At 44.5% G+C, this 22,953-nt stretch overlaps 3 protein-coding genes across 3 annotated transcripts; all 3 read left to right on the top strand.

Moving 5' to 3' along the window:
- Nucleotides 1-2,248: 2,248 nt before the first annotated feature.
- LOC124671586 (BRCA1-associated RING domain protein 1-like) lies at nucleotides 2,249-8,207 on the top strand. The gene is made up of 15 exons (XM_047207944.1): nucleotides 2,249-2,512; nucleotides 3,184-3,329; nucleotides 3,711-3,764; nucleotides 3,852-3,922; nucleotides 4,012-4,119; nucleotides 4,237-4,496; nucleotides 5,919-6,024; nucleotides 6,109-6,170; nucleotides 6,267-6,367; nucleotides 6,606-6,792; nucleotides 6,909-6,997; nucleotides 7,089-7,221; nucleotides 7,318-7,483; nucleotides 7,694-7,812; nucleotides 7,896-8,207. Exons 1-15 carry the CDS (start codon nucleotides 2,249-2,251, stop codon nucleotides 8,205-8,207), a joined length of 2,178 nt encoding a protein of 725 aa, XP_047063900.1.
- Nucleotides 8,208-8,838: 631 nt separating this feature from the next.
- On the top strand, nucleotides 8,839-13,926 carry LOC124674287 (actin-related protein 2/3 complex subunit 2B-like). The gene is made up of 9 exons (XM_047210325.1): nucleotides 8,839-9,011; nucleotides 9,078-9,144; nucleotides 9,254-9,607; nucleotides 9,698-9,775; nucleotides 10,052-10,178; nucleotides 10,258-10,349; nucleotides 10,447-10,503; nucleotides 12,842-12,893; nucleotides 13,648-13,926. Exons 1-9 carry the CDS (start codon nucleotides 8,953-8,955, stop codon nucleotides 13,848-13,850), a joined length of 1,089 nt encoding a protein of 362 aa, XP_047066281.1. The 5' UTR covers nucleotides 8,839-8,952; the 3' UTR covers nucleotides 13,851-13,926.
- Nucleotides 13,927-15,331: 1,405 nt separating this feature from the next.
- On the top strand, nucleotides 15,332-20,144 carry LOC124674286 (very-long-chain aldehyde decarbonylase GL1-7-like). The gene is made up of 10 exons (XM_047210324.1): nucleotides 15,332-15,433; nucleotides 16,452-16,675; nucleotides 16,830-17,062; nucleotides 17,764-17,983; nucleotides 18,180-18,561; nucleotides 18,638-18,745; nucleotides 18,946-19,146; nucleotides 19,257-19,355; nucleotides 19,575-19,745; nucleotides 19,894-20,144. The coding sequence occupies exons 1-10, from the start codon at nucleotides 15,374-15,376 to the stop codon at nucleotides 20,053-20,055; spliced, it is 1,860 nt and encodes a 619-aa protein (XP_047066280.1). The 5' UTR covers nucleotides 15,332-15,373; the 3' UTR covers nucleotides 20,056-20,144.
- Nucleotides 20,145-22,953: the final 2,809 nt, after the last annotated feature.

Below are 22,953 nucleotides of genomic sequence, written 5' to 3'. Positions count from 1 at the left end.
GCAGTCGCGCGGCCTACTACTGGTCGCCGGAAGGGCCGACGCCATCATCGAAGCGGGAGCGCTTCACGCACTCCGCGTGCCGTGCACGGCGGCGATCGGACATCTCGTCTTGCCGCCTGCGGCGTTCGAGGGCCTCGGCCAGGGAGGAGTCCCACAGGATTGTCCTGGCCATAGAGTTGGCCTCTGCCTCCGCCGCCGCCGCATGGGCCGCCGTCGCCTCCGCCGCCGCCGCCATCGCCGTCTCGTTGCCGCGCAGGTCGTTTCCCGCGCGTGAAACACCGAACGAACTTGCCAATGTATTGGGCACGCGCGGGAACGACACGCGGGAACAGCTAATCGCCGGCAGCAGTCCTCGATGGGACGTAAAACAACATTAACGACTTTGACATTGTCTCCGCTAAAAAAATACGTCCGCACCGCTGGAGGTACCCTCGACACAAACAATCACCCTGGAGTGCATGACGTCCGCGGGCCGACGCAAACGAACACAATTAGACATTTCATCCGAAATGCGTGGGCCAGTTGAAGATGCCCTTAGAGATACTTGCAACGTCGTCATCTGACCGGGCGAACCGGACTAGCTCTACCGGCAGCATCGCGCCCCTGCCCCGACCGCGCGCAAACTGGGTCTGCGACTGAGCAGCAGTGGCACGCGTACGCGCACGCCTTGCCTCTGCTCCTCCTTCGGTAGGCCACGCTTGTTCACAATTACAAACAATATTTCAAATTACTTTTAAATTTACCCAAATTACTTGTAAATTTGTCCAAATTATTTCGAATAGGGCACTAGAACATGTACAAGATAGAAAATCAATCAATTTCACCCAATATATTGACCAAACGAGCTAGCTCCATTTCTCGCCGACAACTGCTCAATCACCGCCCAAATGAACTAGCTGATGGCGGGCACCGCCGCCACCGTGCAGGACCTGCCCGGGTACCTTGCCGTCGTGGGACGGCTCGAGGAAGCGCTTCGCTTCCTTGTCGACGATTGCGGCCTCGGGGATCAGTGGCTCGCCGACATCATCTAGTACCTCGGGGATCGTGGCTTCGCCTGATGTGGGTAGGCCTAAATGGGTCCCTCCTATTGGTATACCTGGTATGGCTTAAGAAAATTTCCATGATGATCCTATTGCCATGTTAAGAGATGGGCCACTCAAAGCATTTGAAGGCATGTGGACTCAACGTGTATAATAAGGACTAAGCTCAGAAAGAAAAGTTCTAGTCGTTGTAACCTACATGGACTCGTTGACCTGAGACCTGCCTTTGTTTATAAAAGCCAGGAGGGCTGCCATGCAAGGGTAAGGGAAGAGAGAGATACACAAAACCCTAGCTACCCTTGATCACCACTACTTTCGTCTCCTTAGTCCCTGTAATCATCATCAATAATACAAGCAGACAAGAAACACGTAGGGTTTTTCCGTTGGAGGTCTAAAGCTGGGCAAAACCTCGTTGTGTGCTTTGCGTGTTATGCTTGTGCTTGTACGTCGTTGAAACCACCATTACGCATCTTCCCTAAAACCCAAATCCATCATGTATGGGCATTGCCGTGGTTACCTCACGTCACCGCCAACCCGACCTTCGTGGCCGACCTGGCACAGGCTCTCGCCAAGCTCACGAACCCCTCTGGCGGCGACCTCGACACCGACCTCCTCGTCGTGGTACTTGACATGCCGGAGGCCGAGTTCTGTCGGCTCCTTGCTAAGCACTCTGCCCCACTCACCATGTATGGGATGGTCCACGGGAGGCCGGAAAACAGGTGGAAGTGAGGGTCAGATTTTGGTCAGTGGCGGACAGCAGGGCTGCTTGGGAAGGGCGGAGGATACAACAAAGTGACCGTTGGTGGCCTCGCACATCTGTTTTTTTTACGATACATCACAACATCCAGCTAGCCCATGAGGCCCAAGAGCATGGGGACGATCGAGCAAGCCTATGGCCCAAAGCAACTGATTTCCTGGGCCGGTATGGCCCAAGCCCGCACCACTGATTACTACTAGGTCTTCCGACTGCCCGATGTGACACACAGGAAAAGAAACCTGTCTGAGAGCATGTCTAACAGGCCCCGTATTTTTTCGCCCCGTAAAACCCGAGTAGAGGGCCCTGTATCCGGATTTCACCGGCCAAAAACTCGGACGAGCTAGCAGAACCCGTATCCCTAAACGGTAAAAAAGCATATTCCAAGAATATGCCAAATTAAAAAAAAAATTCCCCATCTTCCTTCTCTTCTTCTTCCACCTCTGGGCAGGCCATGGCCAAATCGCGTCCCGCTCCGGCCGCCCCGCCCCGCCCTCGCTCTCGGCCGCCCCGCACCGGCCGCCCCGCCCGCACCGCCGCCCCCGCCGCCGGCCGCCGGCCGCCCGCCCGCCATGGCTCGGCCGCCTCGCCCGCCACGCCTCGCCACGGCTCGGCCGCCTCGTCTCCCGCTCCGGCCGCCCCCGCGACGCCCGGCCCCGCCCGCCACGCCCTGCCCCCGCTCGCCACGGCCCGGCCACCCCGCCCCGCCGCCGCCACGGCCAGGCCTCCGGCCGCCGCTCGCCGCCACGGCCGAGCCTCCGGCCGCCCCGCCCGCCACGGCTGCTGGCCGCTCGTCGCGCCCTCCGGCCTGCTGCTGCTCGTCGCGCCATGCCATGCACCGGTCTCCGGCCGCCACGCGACGCCGCCTCGGCCGCGACCGGCGCGATGAGCAGGTTGATTTCACGAAAATTCGGCCCCGCCACGACTCAGGGGTTCGCCCCGTATTCAGCCTCCCACCCTGTACTTGTAAGGGCGAGGAGCCGCCCGTACCCAAAACTGTAAAAATTCGATACCGGGGGCTGATTTACGGGGTCTGCTAGACGGCCGGGTAGAGCTCTACCCCGTATATCGGCGGTTATTTTACGGGGTTGGGGCTTTTAAGGGGTCTGTTAGACCTGCTCTGAAACTTGACCGCCGCCGCCGCCTCCCGCTCCAAATCACTCACCCGCACCCAAAAACTCCCCGCCGCGCTCCGCCCAAATTTTCCCGCGGAAGCCATGGCTCCGAGTTCCGACCGCGTCCACACCACGCGCCCTCAAAACGTTTCCCCCCTTCCCGCCACCAAATTCCCCCCTTTTCTTGCAGCCGCCCCGGGTATTTCAGCCGATCCCGAGCAGCCAGCGCCGCCAAAGCACAATCTTTTCTCTCAGACAGTGGTACGGAGGCTAGGCTAGAGAGGCAGAGTGCTCGGTGCTGGGGAAGAAGGGGCTGTTGTCGTCGTGCGCGGAGGAGATGGCGAGCAGCATGAGGAGGTTCCTCAACCCGCTGGTGCTCAACATCCAGAAGATGGAGCTCGAGCTCACCTGCCCCGTCTGGTACCGTACATCGCCTCGCCTCCCCGATCTTCTCGCACCCCTGCCTATTCTCTCTGGATCTAGATGCGGTCAACAGTTAGGATTTGCCTAGAGCTGTAGCTCAGAACCCAAATGTGTCATCATTTTTTGCATCTCGCGAGGATCCCATATGCTGGTACCAAGAGTAGGATGTATGCGGTGCCGCGATCTACTTTCCTATGAAAAAAATCTGAGCTTGGCTAGAGATGGATCTGGTCAAATCGTGGGATGTTTGCCTTTCATCAAAGATATAAAAACGGTGAACTGAATGAGCCTGTGTAGTGGACCAGTGGTAGGCTAGCGTCAGCGGCGCCGCCCGGATCTTTGACGACTGACGATCTCCTTGTTTTTCCTGTTTGTCAGCCTGAAGTTGCTCAGCGCGCCCACGATGCTACCATGCTCCCACACATCCTGCAGGTTTGTTACTGTCCTGACAACTGAACCGATGGGCCGTTCTCTCTGTTACCCATACCGCATCGTCACGAATTTCTTGAATTCTTTCAGCACATGTGCGACGACACAGACCATGGATGGCTACAGCTGCGCAATTTGCAAAATACCCTACCAATCTCAAGGTACAAACATCATGGAATACTTATATGTTTATGAGTACTGATTGCTGACCAGCCACTTACCTTACCTGATATCAAACTGCTTGATGCAGATTTAAGGCCTGCTTATAACCTGGAGGCAATAGTGAAAATCCATAGGAGCCTCAGCTCTACGCTCAGCAGCATGGTCGCACAGCAGGGGACTCAAGGGGACATTCCTGGTACGCCACCGACCAATTCCACTTTTTTCAATGCTCTCAAAGTATCAAGCACAAGTTTTTCTAGCTTTTGTAAGACCAAATGCTAATTGTCTTTGGTAAACTCTATTTTTTTGCCAGTTGCATTGCAACCAACTCCAGAACCAGGGAACAAAAATTCTTACAACTCTGTTGCTTCAAAGCTGCTATATAGCCAATCAGCTGGACCTGCAAATGCAATTGTGGGCGGTCAGAAAGCAACGGATCCTGCATCGAACCAAGCTAATGGGGTGGCCGTTCAGCCAACGGTTCTTGTACACAAGGGACCATGCAGGTCGTCTCAATCTTCCGATGGCACTAGGGATCTGGACTGTGACAGTAATGACCTGGAAGGAGAGTTGGTAATATTTCATCTTATGCATAGGAACATTCTTAAGAAGACTTGTTTTTAAAGAGCTCCAATCCTAGACCCTGGTCAAACAAAATAAAGAATGTCCCAAATGCCACCCTTAATTTTGCTTAAGAATCAATACTGTGATATGCATTTAACATTAGGATGTCACATGATACATGTAGCATGTATGCGCGCTTAATTAGGATATACTTTTCAGTTATGGGCTTTCGGCCCCTATGTACAGGGGCTGTGCAGCAAGTTGGCTGATGTAATAGGGATGGATATGGCTACTTGGGAAGGTGCAGGATAAAGTATACTTGAAGATAGAAAGAGTTTTAAGTCTTCCATGTTGTATAAAATTGAGTCGCTGTATTAAGTAGTCTCTAATTAAGCTAGGTAAATATATTTTGGGTCTAGCCAAGAGCTTCTATTGAAATCTGACCTGTGGTTCATGTTAATTGATATAATAAAGAACTAGGTTGCCACTATCCCTGGTCTTTGAACCTTTATCCTACCCAAAATATTTGTGGACCAAGGTCCATAACACGTCACTCATATACATGCTAGTAAGATTTTTTGTAAGGAAAAAGTTCATATTTGGTTATATTTAAACTTTATTTGTAACATTTTGTTATATGCATATTCCTACTTGATTTTTTTTTGTAATTTTACATGTTCTATTTTTATTTGAAAATCATGCATCAAATAGCACCACTTCTCAAAATTTGTAGTGAACTGGTATTGTGCAGTTATTGTCGTCTTTTATATTTTACTTATCAATAACCTCACTCTTTATTGAAGATCTTTTCACTACATACTTATTTGCTATGTAGAAAATTTATTGTACTTATTTGTTGAAATGGTAAAAGCTTTGCCAATTATATTAATGAAAATAAGATGATGGATGCGTACATGGAAAGCGGATTGGCCAAACCAACTGCTGGGCCTAACCCTGCCAACCGATTACATACTCCTAGCAGGAAGACTTGCAAGGTTGTTTGCACCAGCGATGATTTGAAGCCCTGGTCCTGTCCTTGATCCTTGCAACCATAATAGGAGGAGGGAAATAAATTTGCTAGAAAACACCAAAGTTCCACTCCTTCTGAAGTTCCCAGCCTAGAATGATCAGGGAGCAAAGCCCTTTTGAAGGATGGCCCAAAGCAGACACAGTAGTCTCCTACCGTGCAGCCAGAGTTGGGAGGCATTGATGGCTGGACATAAGGGCACCCATCCAACATGAATGGGTCATAGTAGTATTTTGGGGTCATTTTAGGAAAAAAAAACGTTTTTAAAGTATAAAGTTTCTTAAACCTGTTAACAAGAAATAGTTTTAGTGTAGAATCAATTCAATTTATTCTCCTTGCATCTTGTATATTCTTTTTATAGTAAAAAACTAAAAATCTCACTCCTTAAATTGGTCATTTGTCAGGTAGCAAGCAGATCCCCTCCTCAAAATGAGTCGAAAAGAGTACCTGATGTAACAGATGACCATACCAGGGAACCAAAGAGGCTAAAGTCCACAGATCAGAGTGAAAGTATGTATTTTCTCTTAACTCATTTCACTGGATATTTTGGAATGGAAGGCAAATAAACTGACGTAATTGCAAACATCAATGCAGAACAACGAACTATGACTGACTCCTGGAAATGTGAATTTTGTCACTCTCCTGAAATCAGCAAGGTCAGTCAATGGGCAAATACTGATTGTTATTGTATTCATCCCCAGTTTTTCACTTGCCATGCTGCTGATTGTTACCTAATGTTCTTTTCAACTCAGTGTGCTGGCCCGTTGTTGCACTATCTGAATGGAGAACCAGTGAAGGATGATCAAGCTTGGAAATCTAATGTTCTGCATGTCCATGAGAAATGCACTGAATGGTATGTTCCATGCAAATTTTGAGCTTATTTTTAATTTTCCCTGAACCTATAAATAAACTTACTTCTCTGGCTGAAAACATACAATTCATCTAAGTAGCATTTGGCAGATGCTAAACTTTACATTTTTGTAGCATTGCTTGTCTTTTGGCTTTGATGATAATATCTCTGCTGTGATTATTTTGGTACCATATTTCTCAAGTAAAAAAATATGTCTTACTAATTTATCATACCTATATAGGGCTCCTCAAGCATTCTTTGATGGTGATATTGTGAAGAATTTGGAGAATGAGTTGGCGCGTTCTTCGAAGATCAAGTGCAGTGTTTGTGGATTAAAAGGTGCAGCACTAGGCTGCCTTGTTAGGAGCTGCCGCCAAAGCTTTCATTTCCCATGTGCCCATGGGATCCCAGGCTGCCGATGGGACGAAGTAGGTCTTTAAATCTGCATTCTCAATCTGTACCAAGTTAAAATGCACTTCCTTATTGTGGTTTTGACAGAATGTTTTGTCAAGTTTTATAATCAAATGAATGTGATGTGCTTTAGGAAAAGTTTGTTATGCTGTGTCCTTCCCATTCATCAAAGAAGCTGCCCTGTGAGAAACCAAAATCGAAAAAGAAGGCCCAGCTTCAACAGTATGTTCTCAGTGCTTGTTATTTATAGCGGTATTTTGCTATATCTGTTTGTACCTTCTCATGAACTGTTTTCTTTTCCTCAATTTGCCAGATCATCTTCTGATGCTATTCTTGGCGATTTGAACTCACCTTTTCCAATGGAAAGAAATGAACTTTGGACAGCCTCACCTTTTTTAGCAAATGAATGGGTGATATGCGGATCTGCCCTCTCTGGCCGAGACAAGGTAGTTCTTGGTTATTTGATTATACCTCTACATACTATTACATGATATAACTGCTTTGATGATGATGTTGTCTTGTTATCTTTGGAAACTTCACAGGAAGTGTTGGGTCAGTTCCAGGCTCAAACTGGCATCACAGTAACTAATAACTGGACGCCAAATGTGACTCATGTAGTCGCTAATACGGATGAAAAGGGTGCATGTGGTAGGACACTGAAGGTTCTCCTGGCCATACTAGCTGGGAAATGGGTTCTCAATGTAAATTGTAAGTACAGTCCTCAGGGCCAAGTTCTTCTGTTGAGTTGGTCCCATGTCTTTTGGCCATTCCACATGTTTGACACAATTATTTAAGCTTGATAGAACATTACACGCTGTGTGGAAATTGCACCTGCACAGCTGCACTTTTTGTTTGCTATACTGTTAACTTGCCTCTTTTGAAAAGGAGTTCTTACACAACTTATATTTTGACATTTAGGGCTGAAAGCTTGCCTGGAGGCTAGAGAACCAGTCCCTGAGGAGCCATATGAGATCAGTTCTGATGTTCATGGCTCTGTTGATGGCCCTCGCACAGGAAGACTACGAGCAATCCAAAAGGTTTGTATATGAATTCTTCAAGAAAATTAGCAAAACAAATTTTAAAGACTATTGAGTGCATATATTTTCCTTTTGTTCTCTAGGCACCAAGACTGTTTTCAGGGCTGGCCTTCTACTTTATTGGTGATGTCCTGCCGATGTTTATGGCGGACCTTGAAAGCTTGATTGCCATGGCAGGAGGATCTATCTTGGACAAGGCTGATCTCTCCAGCACATCCTTGATTCTTTACAACATGGAGGTTCCTCCTGGAGATGATCAGGCCAACATCGAGCTGGTTATGGAGAAGAGAAGGGCGGAGGCTGAAGAACTGGCAGCAACAGTTGGCTGCAGGGCTCTTGCTCATACATGGGTTCTGGATAGCATTGCCTTCTGCAAAGTGGAGTTTCCCATGTGATTGTACCGAAGTTATAGGGGTTAGGATGCGATGGACATGTGTTTGATACAAAATATGTTTCGAATTTTGTATCATGAGCGCTCAACTAAACAAAATCAATACTGTGTGATTTATCTCTAATGTATGGTTGCTGAGTTGATGTTGTCATATTCTTATTTTTCTTGCCTAAAAATACCAATTTGTCTCACCTGCCAATTAGTGCCGCTGGTCCAGTTTTTCTTCTAGAAGAAATGATGCTATGAAACTTGTAGCCTGGGTTTTGCTCTATAATATGTTGAATCTGAGGGTTAATTTATCAAAAGAAATCTCAGGGGTTTTGCTCTAAAAACCTCAGTCGATGGATTTCACTTTGGAAATTTGTTTTAGATCTTTGGGTGCTCGTCAAGGATATACTATATTTTTTTGGCTGTGTATATAATTACTCACTGCTACAGAAATTGAAAAGGAGAGCATGAAAATGATTGTGGAGTGAATTGGAGACAAAGCAAGGTGAAAAGGGCTGAGGTCACTAGCTAGGTTGCTTCTGAGACATTCTACCAATCAACAACAGGAAAGGTCCCCTTCAGGCAGTCACCATTGCCCTTTGCTGGTGCAATGTAGTCTCAGGAAGTTCTCACCAGATCCCCTCATGTCAAAGAGCATATGTACCTCTACTACTTACCCACCCTCACCAGTCAGGAAGTCACCAAGACCTTGATAAAAGGGAAGCCCATGGATCCTCGGCGGTGGTGACAGCGCCAGCGCCATGGCCTTCTTCAGCAGCGGGTCGCGAGCCCTGGTAGAAATCCTGACGAGGCTGCAGAGGTGCGTCGCTGGCTCATCTTTCCCTTTGTATTTAGACTGAATTCATGCATATTTCGATGTTTGCAGTGCTGAAACACCTATGCCAGTTGACCAAACCTTCTTCGAGTTTGGATCGATAAAGTACCACGTACAGGTGCGTGCTCCTCCCATTTTGAAATAAAGCAGTCACTCACGGAAGCGTTTAGTAGTATTACTCTTTTTTGCACTGACACGCTCTGCCTGATCGATGATCGTGCATGCAGGCTTCGGCGTCGGACCCTGAGAACGTGCACCTGTCGATATCCACGCCCTCCCTCTCCCACGAGGCCTCGCCGTCGACGGTCTTGCCGGAGTTCACGCTGGAGGAGACGAGGAAGGCGTACTGCATGTTCGCGGAGATCGTGGAGCCGAGCAGAGATGGATACGCCCTGACGCTGAAGCTGAACTTCTCCGGCCTGGCCCGACCGAAAGACCGCGCGAAGGCGATCCGGCAGGTGTCGCGGCTGCAGTCCGTGGTGCTGAGCTCGCAGCTGAAGCACATCCTGGGGAACCTCGGCGCCTCCGGCGCCACCAAGCTCGTGTACAACCACCGCGACCCTTTCTTCGTCAGCAGAACGGTACGTCGTCAGTTTTCCATGGAGACAAAGCTCGATCGTTTTGCTTCGCTTGCTAATGGTGATGGTGCGGTTCTTGGCGGGTGCATGCAGCCGGGGAAGATAAACGCCATTTTTCCCATGCGTTTCCGGGACGACACGGACCTGGCCGTCGCCACCTCCTTCTTTCAGGTTGGTGCCCAACACCATCTAATCACATCACCCATCTAGCTAGCTGTCGCGTACCCGGTACCTGAAGGGAAGTGATACACCATCTTTCACCGGCAGGTGCTGCAGGAGGCATTTTTAAATGCATTTGAGATTTTTTTGATATGCTAGATAACATGAAAATCTCATAGTATCATGATACCACGATAGGATTCTACGATTCGATACTACTGACGAGAAAACGATACTACCTGGTATTCCGATACTGAAAACCTTAGATACACTACCTGTCACCGGCAGGAGCTGCAGGAGGCTGGCAACTCGTACTCGAAGGCGCCCAAGTGCAGCTGGTCGGCCATCCCGCCGCCGGAGCTGCGCGGGGAGTCTGTGCACCACCTCACCACCAACGGCGGCTTTGTCTCCTTCGGTACGCGACGCTTAGTTTGTTGCAACGTGACTTGTTTCCTCTTGTCGTCAGGAAGTATAATCGATGCTTCGATGTGCAGACATTTTCGAGCGGCACGTGAAGCGGAACAGGGCAGCCAAGACGGCATGGATCCTGCTCAACTTCCAGTCCTACGTCAAGTACCACATCAAGGTGAGGTCGATCGGTCCCAGATGTCAGCTGACGATGGTTATGTCTCATAGTATTGTGACTGTTGATCCATGCTGGATTTGCTGACGACTCTCTGCAGTGCACCCGAAGCTACATTCAGAGTAGGATGCGAAAGCGGCAGGAAAGCTTGACGGAGGTATGGAATTCGCTTCCTTCGCTCGCCCTTTTTTGATCTATTTTTTTCTAACTTAAACAGTAATTACTTTAGGATTGTGTCTTAGGTCATATTTTAAAGGGAAAGCCCTAATGGATATTTATATTAAATCGGAAAACACACATACATCATTCGAAATTACATCAACTAGAAAATCCGGAGGATCCTCTTTCCAAATAGCTGGAAGAGGGCCATCTGCTTTACTAGCTAACAGATCAGCCGCCATGTTAGCTTCCTTAGGGCAATACTCGAAAATCACCTCGGTGAACTCCTGGCAAAAGAAGATGCAATCTTCAAAAATAGCTGCAGCTGGGCCAAATGTATTACGTACCTCCATTCCTCATCACCTCAATGACCTCTGAACAGTCCGAATACACGATCAGCTTGTTGCACCCCATGGCCTCAGCCAGAGACATACCATCCCACATCACACATGCTTCAGCAGTATACGCATCTTCGACAAAAGGAGTGATATAGTTGCGGCCAGCCACGAAGAAGCCTTGCTCATCTCTGATAACTGAGCCAGTTGCCCCTGTACACCTGTCCGGATGAAATGATGCATCTACGTTTAGCTTCATATAGCCCTCCTTTGGCTTCACCCACCCATTGCAAGCAATACCCTGATGCTCCTTCTTCCTTGCTCTTGCATAGTTGGTGGCTAAAATTGAAATAGATTGAGCTGTTCGTACTGGTTGTTGAATTGATTCACCGTGGGTTACCTGACGGCGTTCTCACCAAACATACCATATGGTGGTAGATATCAGCTCTGCCCAGGAAACCTCTGGTAATAACGGCGCCGTCGCCGTCCTATTAAGGAGAAGTCTCCCCAATATGGAAGATCCCTCTCTTACAGTAGTGCATGCATCGTTGATAAGCATCGCCATTCCGAGATGTTCCCACAACTCCTTAACCCGCGGGCACCGAAAATATGTGTGGCATATACTCTCACAATACCAACTTGCACAAAGGGCATTGAGAATTGCCGTGCATGTGTCTATTCGCTAGGACCCCTAGGCAAGATATAGCACCCCACAATGATCGCCAACAATGAATTTTGATCCTTGCTGGCACTCTCATTGACCATATTGTCTTCCAAACCGGTGAAGCATTTGAGGACCCAAATAAATTGGTTCTCCTAAGCTTGCGTCCATGTTGGTGATCCCACTCAATGTGATAGGCTGATTTAACGGGGAATATGCCATTCCTATTATAATGCCATGAAACAAAATCTTCCATCATGTTCATTGAGAGTGGAATGTTTAGGATTCTTTGCGCATCCACTAGCCAGAACAAGTCGTTGAGCATCTCCTCATCCCAAGTTCTAGTTTCTGTATCAATAAGCCCGTGAAAGACCTCCTTTGTGAGAATGTAGTCAATTCGACTATTTCATATAAGGGAACAATATTGAATCATGTACAAAATTATACATCATACTAAATAAAAATCAAGGAGAAAATCAGAAAAATTCTCACAAAAAACTTATGAATAATTGAGAATCAAATAATATTATTTAGATCAACCTAGATGTACTTTTCATGCACATGAACCTGCGTTGTGAGGCCGTCATTTTGTTCTGCCTTAATCTATAGATAGACTTTGTGGAACTTCGTGTGTGTCCTTTTGTTCTGCCTTAATCTTTAGATATCTCTCATTACAAATATCTTAAAAAGCAAGAATATTCTCACCAAAATAATAAAATCTATTTAAAATCAGGAAATTGAAGATATATTGAAAAATAATTACTACAAAATTTAGGAGTGTTAAAAATGAAAGAAATTTTAACAAAAAATATAGAGAAACAATGTAACTGGATTAAACTCTCAAACAATTTAGGATTTTTCATGGCAAATCACTATATTTTTTCATAATCATTTAATATTTTCTTGCTTCAATAAGTTTTTCTTTCAAAATTTAGCGGTATGAGTAAAATTTATTCAAACCTATGGTTTTCTCAAAGTTTTCTATTTTTAGAAAAAAATCCAATTATGCGGAAACTTATCGTCTTTAAAACGATGTTGTGTATTTTCTAAACCTATATTTATTTTCAAATATAACTACAAGGGAAACTCTGACATTATTATAAATAAGGAGCCCAAATCCTTATCCACGAGGACTTGAACTACATCCATTTCCAAAGTGACTGAGGCTCGACTGAGCTCCTCATGTGCTAAACAGCTGCATGTCGTCTAAGGGGCTAAATCTATTCGGTGTTGAAAATTGAGGGGCAATTTTGTCTAGATTTAGATCTTAAGAAGCAAAACTAAATTCATCCAATAATTAAGAGAACAAAATTTAACATTATTTGTTCACTGAATTGCAGGTGATCGAAGGTGCAAGGCTAAGAGGAAGCGACAACACGAAGAAATTACAAGGTATACAAATTCGTCATAGAGTGCATAGTGCAAATCCTCTGAAAGGTCCTTTAGCTCCCAAGCTCGTTTTCTTAATAGAAAACCACATGTATTTAGAACTAGAATAACTGAAATAAAATTCACAGGTACATATACATGTCTAGTATGTGCATGCAACGTTTTGTCCACATATATATGTGCTTTGATGTGATCTACAATTTCCTTTCGGGGGATCAAAATAAAGACTTATGTAATGTCCTAGAAAATAAAAACAAAAAAAATGCCATAAAACACCAATTATTTTACGGATGTCACGAAATATGTCTTATTTTTTCCTGAAAATTTCTGTGTGAGCATGGGAAATAGACATTTACAGTGTTTAAATTTCAAATTGTTTTTTGGCATTTAGAGTCTCCTTTTTATGGGCATGTTCCTCGGGAGCCGTTTTGAATTAAAACAGAGTACAAAAAGGAGCTCTGTATAGCGCAACTCGGCACATGTGTGTCATCCAATTACTACTTATTTGCCCTGTGGAGAAATAGGATGTCGGCCGTGATTAGTTGGGCATCTGAACTAAGCTGAGGCAGCCATGAAACCACTTTTGGCATATTCAGAATTCGAAATGATAGTCATTGATTCTGCTGGTGCCAAATGGTCCAGCGATCTCTGCTAGCTTAGGACCATGCAAACAGATACCACAGATCCGGGTTGCTATCTTTCATGCATGCGTGGATGGAGTGATGATGAGTGTTATTTTTTCCCTTTGTTGTCGCAGTGAGGAAGAAGAGCAAGAGGAGGTTGATCAGCCTTGGCAAGGCCAAGAAGCTGCAGAAAGGTTTCAGAGCCTTGGTCGACAGAATCAAGGGGCTGCGGCTGCGGATCAGAGTGCGAGCCCTGGACCGGCTCAGGCGGCACTACCGCCAGTGCTTCGCCATGCCACGTGTGAAAGGGAACAAGTACTACGACAAACTAGAGTGAGCTTGCTTAGGCAGGAGGATCTATAAGTCCTTGGATCGAGATCGATCGAGCATGGACATAGATGAGAAGCATCACACGTAGGTACAAGAGCTTCAGTTAAGCTCTTTTTTATCTATGCTGCATGGTATACATGGGTAGAAGCACGTGTATGTGAGCTTATGTGTTTGTGCGGAAACTGAATGTCATACACCGATAGATCGAGAACATGATGCATATCCGTCTTCTCTAATGCCATCAGGTGCAACCTACTGCATTTTTTTTTACATTGGAACACTGTCATTCCATTAAATTTGAACGGTAGAATCACTCACTGCTTTACAACAACAGGAACCTGATCGAACCACACTTGGTGTTCATTTGACACGCCATTCAGGCCTAACGTTGCCAATTGTGTACGTTGAGTTGTTGAAGATATTTCCTATAGGCGGGAGCAGCTTTGTAGTCACACGAACCGTATGCCCAGCATTCAGGCTGTCATACGTCAGAGTTTGGAGTTATTCCTGAACAAAACCAGACGGTACTGTTCAAGAAATTGAAGCTGACCCCGCACCCGAGCTATTATCTCTGCCCAAGTAGAAACATCAAGCATATACATGTAGACTATCACAAGGGGAACATGGTAACGCTGCAACCGAGATATTCTATGTTTTGAACTACACATTTCAATTTCCCTGCAAGTGATTGATTGTTTGGCCTAAGGGGCAACAGAAAAGACATAACCAAACAGAAATGACACCGGCAAGCAACAGCCTCTTTTGTGTGATCCGAACACCCTAAAAGCATGTTCCGTGATTTAGGTTTGTGTACTTCTGCCCACATTGTACCTTGGAAGGACATGTCACAGTAAAATACAGTTGAGCAGTGAACATTGTGGAGAAACAAAGATTGGTAACGGGCAGTGGGAACATGCAGGAGCACATGGAAAAATTGTGTTCCTTTCCACAATTTATCCCAGTGGATAATGTGTGGAGCAGGAGTGAAAGAGTAAGAAAATCTTCTCGTTTTTTTAATTAGAGGCAGAGAATAACCACATTCCATTAAATAATAAGAAGAGATTTTTTACGTAGAAGATGCCCAAGTCTAAAGCCCCTCAAGAGTTATGGGTACAATCCATCCTCTAAACCAGAGGCCTGAATGTGCATGGCTATAAATGAGAAACCGCAAAAAAATAGTTATTCCAAATCTTACGAGTTACTAACTTACTATGTCCCATTATTTTGCCACTTCTTTCTCAGACTAAAACAATAGATTTCTAGGTAATAAACTAAGCTAGTTTACAATCATAGGAGTACTCTTAGAACTTCGGGGTTTCACGTTTTCTGGGAGACTGACAGAAAAATGAATCTTACGGTCGCGTCTTAAAATTTGTACTCTCAGATCAGTGATATCCAACCGCCCATGCATATAAAATATCTAACCGTCCGTGCATATAAAATGCAACCGGAGCTTGAACCGCTGAGCAGAGCAAGCTGAGGGAGCTGCTTATCTTTGGAAGAGAGGAAGGGCACCATCCAGCCATCACCATGGCAACACGGCCGGGGCCTTTGACTGAATGGCCATGGCAATGGATGGGCAGCTTCAAGGTGTGATATTTCCTTTGCTCTTCATGTGCTTTCTATTTTTTCTTTCCCAGGTTCAGAAATGAAGGAGGGCAGGAGGCCATGATTTTATTTGTCTTAGCTAATGACATGATCAAGAACCCAGGGAAATTTCTTTCTTTCAGTAGACAAGAGCAAAAAAATAAACAGATCAACTACTTCAATGATATGCTAGTTTGAGAGGTTGAACTAGGTTCTATATGCATTCCCTTGAAAGTACCAAAGTAGAACAGGAATTAGTGGTATCTATGACTGATTACTGATTGCAGTAAAAACCCATGTCACATGAACAAACAGACCTTCCTATATTATCGATCAAAAGGAAAACCGTGCCTAGATTTCAAACAGTATATACTCTAGCATAGGCATTCACATGAAAAGTTGCCGGTTCCAGAGTACTTATCAGTTTTCAGTTTCCTTGATATTCCTTTTTTTTTGGCGAATTAGTTTCCTTGACATTCCAGAATAAGTTCTTCCAGAAACTGATGGAAGTAATATACATTTACTATATTACCATGGTTCCCTATTAGACTCTAACTAATTCTTATAACAAATAAAAAAGATAGAGGATAGCGACCTTGACAAACTCCTTTGCATGCTCTTGCATGGTGGAAAGTGACCTGAATACGAGGGTGCCCAATAAAATTCAGGTTCCTTAGCTGCACGCCCAGATCAGTGAATCGTAAAGATGTACTAATTGATTAGAAGCTTATGTCCTCTCATGAAACCTTCAACTGTCTGTGTACCTTACCTTGTGATCCGAATATAAATCACCCACAGTAGCTGTACTTTCAAGTACTTCATGCACATACCCAACTGAATTGACGTAAGCAAACTTGTTGTCTCTTTGAAACGAAGACATTTGCAAACTTGCAGCGACGGCAGTAGCTTGTGAAGGATCAAAGATCAGAGATATCAGCTCTTGTACACCACATATTCAATCCATTGATCATATTCATCGGTATCAATATCTAACCTGGAGCTCTATCCATGAACATTACAGTACCTGGTCCTGGCGCCTGCTGCGCTGCACACTGCGCACAGGGTGCTCACAAAGGGGTGGGGAGACATTGACCCAGCATATGCCACCATGTTACCAGCTCTGCTACTGAGGATGATCCACAACCAGATCTGGATCAGCTTGTCTCGCCACCAGACCGCACGGAGGAAGCACATAATTGTTGACCGCAGTCTTGACTTCGACCAGGTGGACCGGGAGAGTTCCTGGTAAGTCACGTACGCCGCCAGCTATTTACTTCTGCCACACTAGCACTTGAGATCAAATTGGTCAGGTGATCGTTGCACTGCTGAGCAGAGTCTCCACCAATCACATATGTTCAGATATCTTGTCATTCCAAGTGATGTTTGCTATCCTGTACAGGGATGACCAGATCATCTTCAATGGGTTGTTCTTCTACATGGCCTACATAGCCGTCCCAAATGTAAGTCGCATGCCACTATGGAGAACCGAGGGAGCCATCATGACCGCATTGCTTCATATTGGACCTGTGGAGTTCCTGTACTATTGGTTCCACAGGGCACTCCACCACCATTTCCTCTACTCACGCTACCACTCACACCACCATGCCTCAATTGTCACGGAGCCCATAACCTGTAAGTAATAGCATTCAGATCAACAGTTACCATGATATGAATAATGTCACTAACTTAAGCACAAACAATGGATGCCACAAAAACCCGTTTCATTACCTTAATGGCACGGCTCAAGGAATCCAAGAGATCTAAATCAGAATAAAGAATGACCACACAAGCCGAGACACATTTATGTTTTCTATTAACCACTTCAAGAAAAGTACGGTAACTTTTGAGATCATTATTGCAGATCTACTATGTTAATGCTTTTGCCCTACAACATTAGGTTTACATGTCTGGATTGTGTGTATAACAACCAATTTCACCTAGTCCACCGTATCCCAGCCACAATTTCTTCCACCTATCCATGTTCTGAAATTGCCAGGACCACTAGATAAATAGCAGCTGAGAGCATCTCAACATACATGAAATGCTCATAGGTTGTAAAAACATATATGTTCTATTGCTGAATAAACTACAAAAATAGTAAAATACTAGTAAATGAGAATCCTTCCCTACTTCAAATTTGGCTGCATGTTCTATTGCTGTGATAAGTCTCTAAATGCTCTCTTCTCCTTTTTCTTTTTCTTTGTTATGTTAGTTTTTTGTTCTCTTTTATCTGATTTGTTAGCATAGGTTTGGGTTTCGTGGTTTACTTTTGTTGTATTTTTGCTCTCTAAGTTGTGTTTAACTCTAATGCAACTTTACCATATGACTGGCAGCTGTCATCCATCCATTTGCTGAACATGTGGTTTATTTCCTGTTATTTTCGATCCCCACAATGACACCAATTTTTACGGGCTGTGGTTCTGTCCTGGCCGTTGTCTTGTACATCACCTACATTGACTTCATGAACAATATGGGGCACTGCAATTTTGAGCTGGTACCAAAGTGGATCTTCCAAGTCTTCCCTCCTCTCAAGTATCTCATGTACACTCCCTCGTAAGTGTAAATTTTAATATCAAGCTTACAATCAAACATGAAACCAGGTGATTTGATTTGAGTCATTGAATTCCTAATTAAATATGACTAGTGGGTTATTGTGCACACAATGCAAAAGACGTCGAAATGGTTAGCCATAGCTTCATCAAACCATGAACCAAATTGTTCACTGTTATATTGTTCCACATTTTCACAGGTTTCATTCTCTCCATCATACGCAGTTCCGTACAAACTACTCATTGTTTATGCCGTTCTATGACTACATATACAAGACCATGGATAATTCAACTGACGAGCTGTACGAGAGAACACTGAAAGGAACAGAAGAAACACCAGATCTTGTTCACTTGACGCATATGACCACCTTGAAATCGAGTTATCATCTAAGGGTTGGGATTGCCTCTATAGCCTCTAAACCCTCAGATAACCCTGTATGGTACATGTGGATAATATGGCCAATGGCATGGCTGTCAATGGTATTTGCGTGGGTTTATGGATCTTCCGCGTTTGTCGTTGAAAGTATCAAACTGAAGAAGTTCAAGATGCAAACATGGTCAATACCAAGATACAACTTCCATGTAATGGGTTTTACGTTCTGTATGAATCATATGCTTTAACAGTTTTGCGAACTGCTAACATTTTATTCATTTCTAGTATGGCTTGATTTGGGAGAGAGAATCCATCAACAGCTTAATTGAGAAGGCAATACTAGATGCTGATGCAAGAGGGGTCAGAGTGCTCAGTCTAGGACTACTAAATCAGGCATGGTGGCCATACTTGTCTCACATAATTCCCTCTCTATACTTGCTTCCACATGACACTTACCTTCTGACCTGATCAGAATTTATTCAGGCATATAGGAAAAACAGATGTAGGGTCAACCTTTCGATTACATCTAACCAACATATGGAGTTAATTTAATAAAAATGTTGCCAAAGAGTTAAACTCTGATGTTGATGCAGGCAAAACAACTCAATAGAAGTGGTGAATTATTTACACAAAAATATCCAAAATTAAGAGTTCGACTTGTTGATGGAAGTGGCTTAGCAACTGCAGTCGTTCTCAAAAGCATCCCTTTAGATACAAAGCAAGTTTTTCTTTGTGGAAGCAGTTCAAAGGTAGCCTACGCCACAGCTATAACTTTATGTGAGAGAGGTGTCCAGGTAACAATCAGACTGCTCCTTTGTGAGTTTTTTTGGTAGCTCATTTTATGTCATTAGAAGATTGGCTCTAAATTGCATTCCAAATATTCCAACAACTCAATTTTGTGCAGGTAATCATGAACGAAAAGAAGGAATATGACACGCTCAAGTCGCGAGTTCCAGAGAGCAGCACTGTCTATCTGAAATTCACCAGTGATGAAATACCCCAGGTAAAAGTTATCTGGAAAAGGGATAAAAAAGTGGGGTATAACTACTAGAGAATGCTTCTATAAACCTTGTTAAAATCACTCACACAATTTTGGCTGCTAATATAGTACGCTATATCATCTACTAACAAATGACAAGAAATTACTCGGCAAGCCTATGTAGCTAGCATAGTGCAAACACGAAATAAATGGAAGAACATTCATGATTCTTCACTACAACAGGTCTGGATAGGAGATATCATAGATGATAAACAACAACGGAGGGCACCAAATGGAACAATATTTATTCCTACATCACAGTTTCCCCTTAAGAAGACACGCAAGGATTGCACTTACTTGAGTACCCCAGCAATGAAGATCCCGGAGACAATGCAGAACGTCCACACCTGTGAGGTACTAACGATATGTTTTTGTTACCTGTTCATGTAAATTTTGAGCTAAGCAAAAAGGACCTTTTAATGCACACAAGCTTCTTACCGCACAATCGAACATTGCAACAGATAATGTGATTGACATGTGTTACTACTCGCTGTATGGACAGAATTGGCTTCCAAGAAGGGTGATGAGCGCATGGCGCATTGCTGGGATAATACATGGTCTGGAAGACTGGAACATGCATGAGTGCGGAGATGATATGATGGATATCGAGAAGGTTTGGTTGGCAGCTATTAAGAACGGGTTCACTCCTCTGTCAAAAGCTTGATTCTTCTGAATCCTGGAAAATATGCTACTCGACAATGATGTGTTAAAGAATAAGGAGTGCCGGATATTCTTACTGACTTGCTAGCTTCATTGAGCAGGGTCCACAAATATATATATATATCGATAAAAAACCACAAGAACCATATTAATAGCTAAGCACTCATATGTATGAATGAAATGTATGAGAAATCAACTTGTAGAAAGTCATCACAGCAAGCATCAGAATATCAGAGATCTTCAGGGATTAGCTCAAACAGTGTACAATGCATGGCAAGGTCCAGGAATGCCATAAGCTGGACAGAGACCCAGCAACTTTTTTTTCAGCCTTTCTGGTTCCTCCAGATTTATTGTGATACATATAAATTTAGACAAATGTAAGACATCTTTTATGGGACGGAGGCCGGAGGGAGTACATAAATGTATGTGTTTACCAACTCACAAGAAATCAGTAAAGCATGTGTCGCGTGATAAGTAACTTTATGATCTCCCCGCGGCCTAACCCAGTACACATCCCACAAAACTATGAACCAGTTCGGCATTGGCGCGCTTTCGCAAACGATTCTGGCGAACTAGCGAGGCGAGATTACAGGGAGGGAGGCGGGATTGGTGAACCTGCAGCCGGTCGCTCCGGATTCAGAAGATGGTCGTCCATGATCCACCCGAATCCCCACTACAATTCCGTGGTGTCCGAGCATGACGAAGAAAGAAGGGTGGAGGTTTATCGGTCGCTTGTGGCTGGCCTGGCCGTGCCATGGCCGGCGGCGCCGCTGGTGGTTGTACTTTGTAGCACTGGTCGCATGGGCCGACCAGGCACTGGTGTGGGCCCCCATCATCGACCATTGGTTAGCCCACGACCAAGCCCACACCTGAAAAGCTAATTGCTGCCAGCCCAATTACGAGTCTGGGTTTCACCTACGTCGAGATAAACGATCTTTTAGTCCAAGTTGGAGTGGCTTCGACACCACGATAACTGATCGGGACCTGCTCCGATGTGCCACAAATCAATGGCATTGTGGACGCCAGCGGTAGATCGCTGAGGCTGTAAAGCTTCTGGATGCGCCGGTTTTCGGTCACTTTTTGTTTTGTTTTTGCGAATACACTTTTTCTTTCTTATTAAGTGGTCATTTTTTATCTTCTTAACAAAAAAGCAGAGCTCTTGTTGGTTGCTAAAAAAAAAGCTTCTCGATGTAACTCTCATCTCTAAGCATCTAAAGTCCAACAGATCTATTGATCTCTCACGTTGTCCAAGGCCGACAGATCTCAAAATGAAGGAATGTTGCACTGCAAGGAGTATCTCTTCTTTATATCTGATAGAACATCTTATCCTTCCGTTGCTTTCCTAAAAAAAAAACATCTGAAACATCTTATCCTCATCTACTGCCTTTTCATGATGGATCATTTTCGCGCTCGGATTTGTATGTCAGGTTGTGATTCATCGCTGATGAAACTAGAAATGGCTGGTATTTCTTCAACAAAAGAAACCAAAAACTGAACCATAAATAACCTAACCTCAACCGAAACTCCGGTTTTCTTAGTTTTTGGTTAAGGTTTCACTTACCAAAACAACACCCCTCGGTTAGTTTGGTTTAAAATTGAAATATTGGTATAATCAATTTTTTGAGGGGTAATGGCTCTTTTTATTACTCAATCACAAGAGAGACAATAGCCACAAGGCAGCGACCATGATGTATAGAGAGGTAATTCGTCTGCTTTAAAAAAATAAGTGTCATAAATTTATCTAGATTCACATGTATAACGCGTTTTACAAAAAAAAAAAAGAGACTAACACGGACTAGCCTATGTTGATTTTCCTTTATAGAAGAAACAACCATGAGCAGCCACGGGTGGGCTAGCGCGCTCCCTCATCCACTACCAGCTAGTTGACGCCTAGTTCCTTAATCTAGATGCATTTTATTGTGTAGTTACATGTGAATTTAAACAAATCTATGATACTTATTTTGAAACTGAGAAAGGAAAAACGAGCTAAGTTGTGTGCATGTGTATTTAATCTTCTGCTCTCATGAATAAACTGAGCCCTCTCAAACAGGTTATGACGATGATCAATCTCCCGAAGAATTGAAACAAAGCTACATTTAATTGGTACATTGATGGAGTTGATCACCAATAAACACTCGGACGTAATGTGCACATGCTGAACCTACAAGTCCTCTGCGGCTTCTCTACAACCGATGGCTTCCAAAGTGGCCAGTTCAAAGATCCCAGGTACTCCGAGAACATAAGCTCCCACAAATCCTCCATCTTCATCCCGTGCATATAACTGAAATTGTTCATCTATTCCCATGCTTAGATGCAGCCACGTGAACATTAATTTTAACTGAGTTTTTTCGGGGTGAAATCCAAATTGGTGCGCATGAGCATATCAACTAGGTAGTTCATGATAAACTCATGAGTGGACAAGCGGCTTTGAAGTCTTCATGAGGCCCAGCCTAGTCTCACTTGCTTATATATTATCATGACATAATAGGGTAAGAAAAGGTTATAATGGTGTTGAGAAGCAAGCTTAAAAACAGAAGAGGCAAATATTACAAGCCTCACCGAGAACGCAGCAACACAAAAAACATCAAGAACTACATGCACGAGCAGCATCGGCCAACGCCAGGAGAAAGCAAGAAGAAGCCCGTACACCTACTGCATACACTCAGTTGTGTGGACTACGTCGCGACACCATTATTCTATGGATTGAGAGTTTGCCAGGAGCGCAAAACGATTAAAACCACGTGTTGTCAAAGGAGGAAGTAACTGAAGTTGCACAAGAAGAAGACCAACATCAACCTCCAATATGAAGGACCAACGCGACAAAGGGCCAGGCATCGCAGATGGAAGAAGAAACCTGCAAACAACGAGCTGAAGTACTTCATCTAGAGCCATGGCCGTTGCA

The sequence above is a fragment of the Lolium rigidum genome, chromosome 7 (assembly GCF_022539505.1).
Source record: "Lolium rigidum isolate FL_2022 chromosome 7, APGP_CSIRO_Lrig_0.1, whole genome shotgun sequence".
Classification (NCBI taxonomy): domain Eukaryota; kingdom Viridiplantae; phylum Streptophyta; class Magnoliopsida; order Poales; family Poaceae; genus Lolium; species Lolium rigidum.
This window is presented reverse-complemented; position numbering and strand designations above follow the sequence as displayed.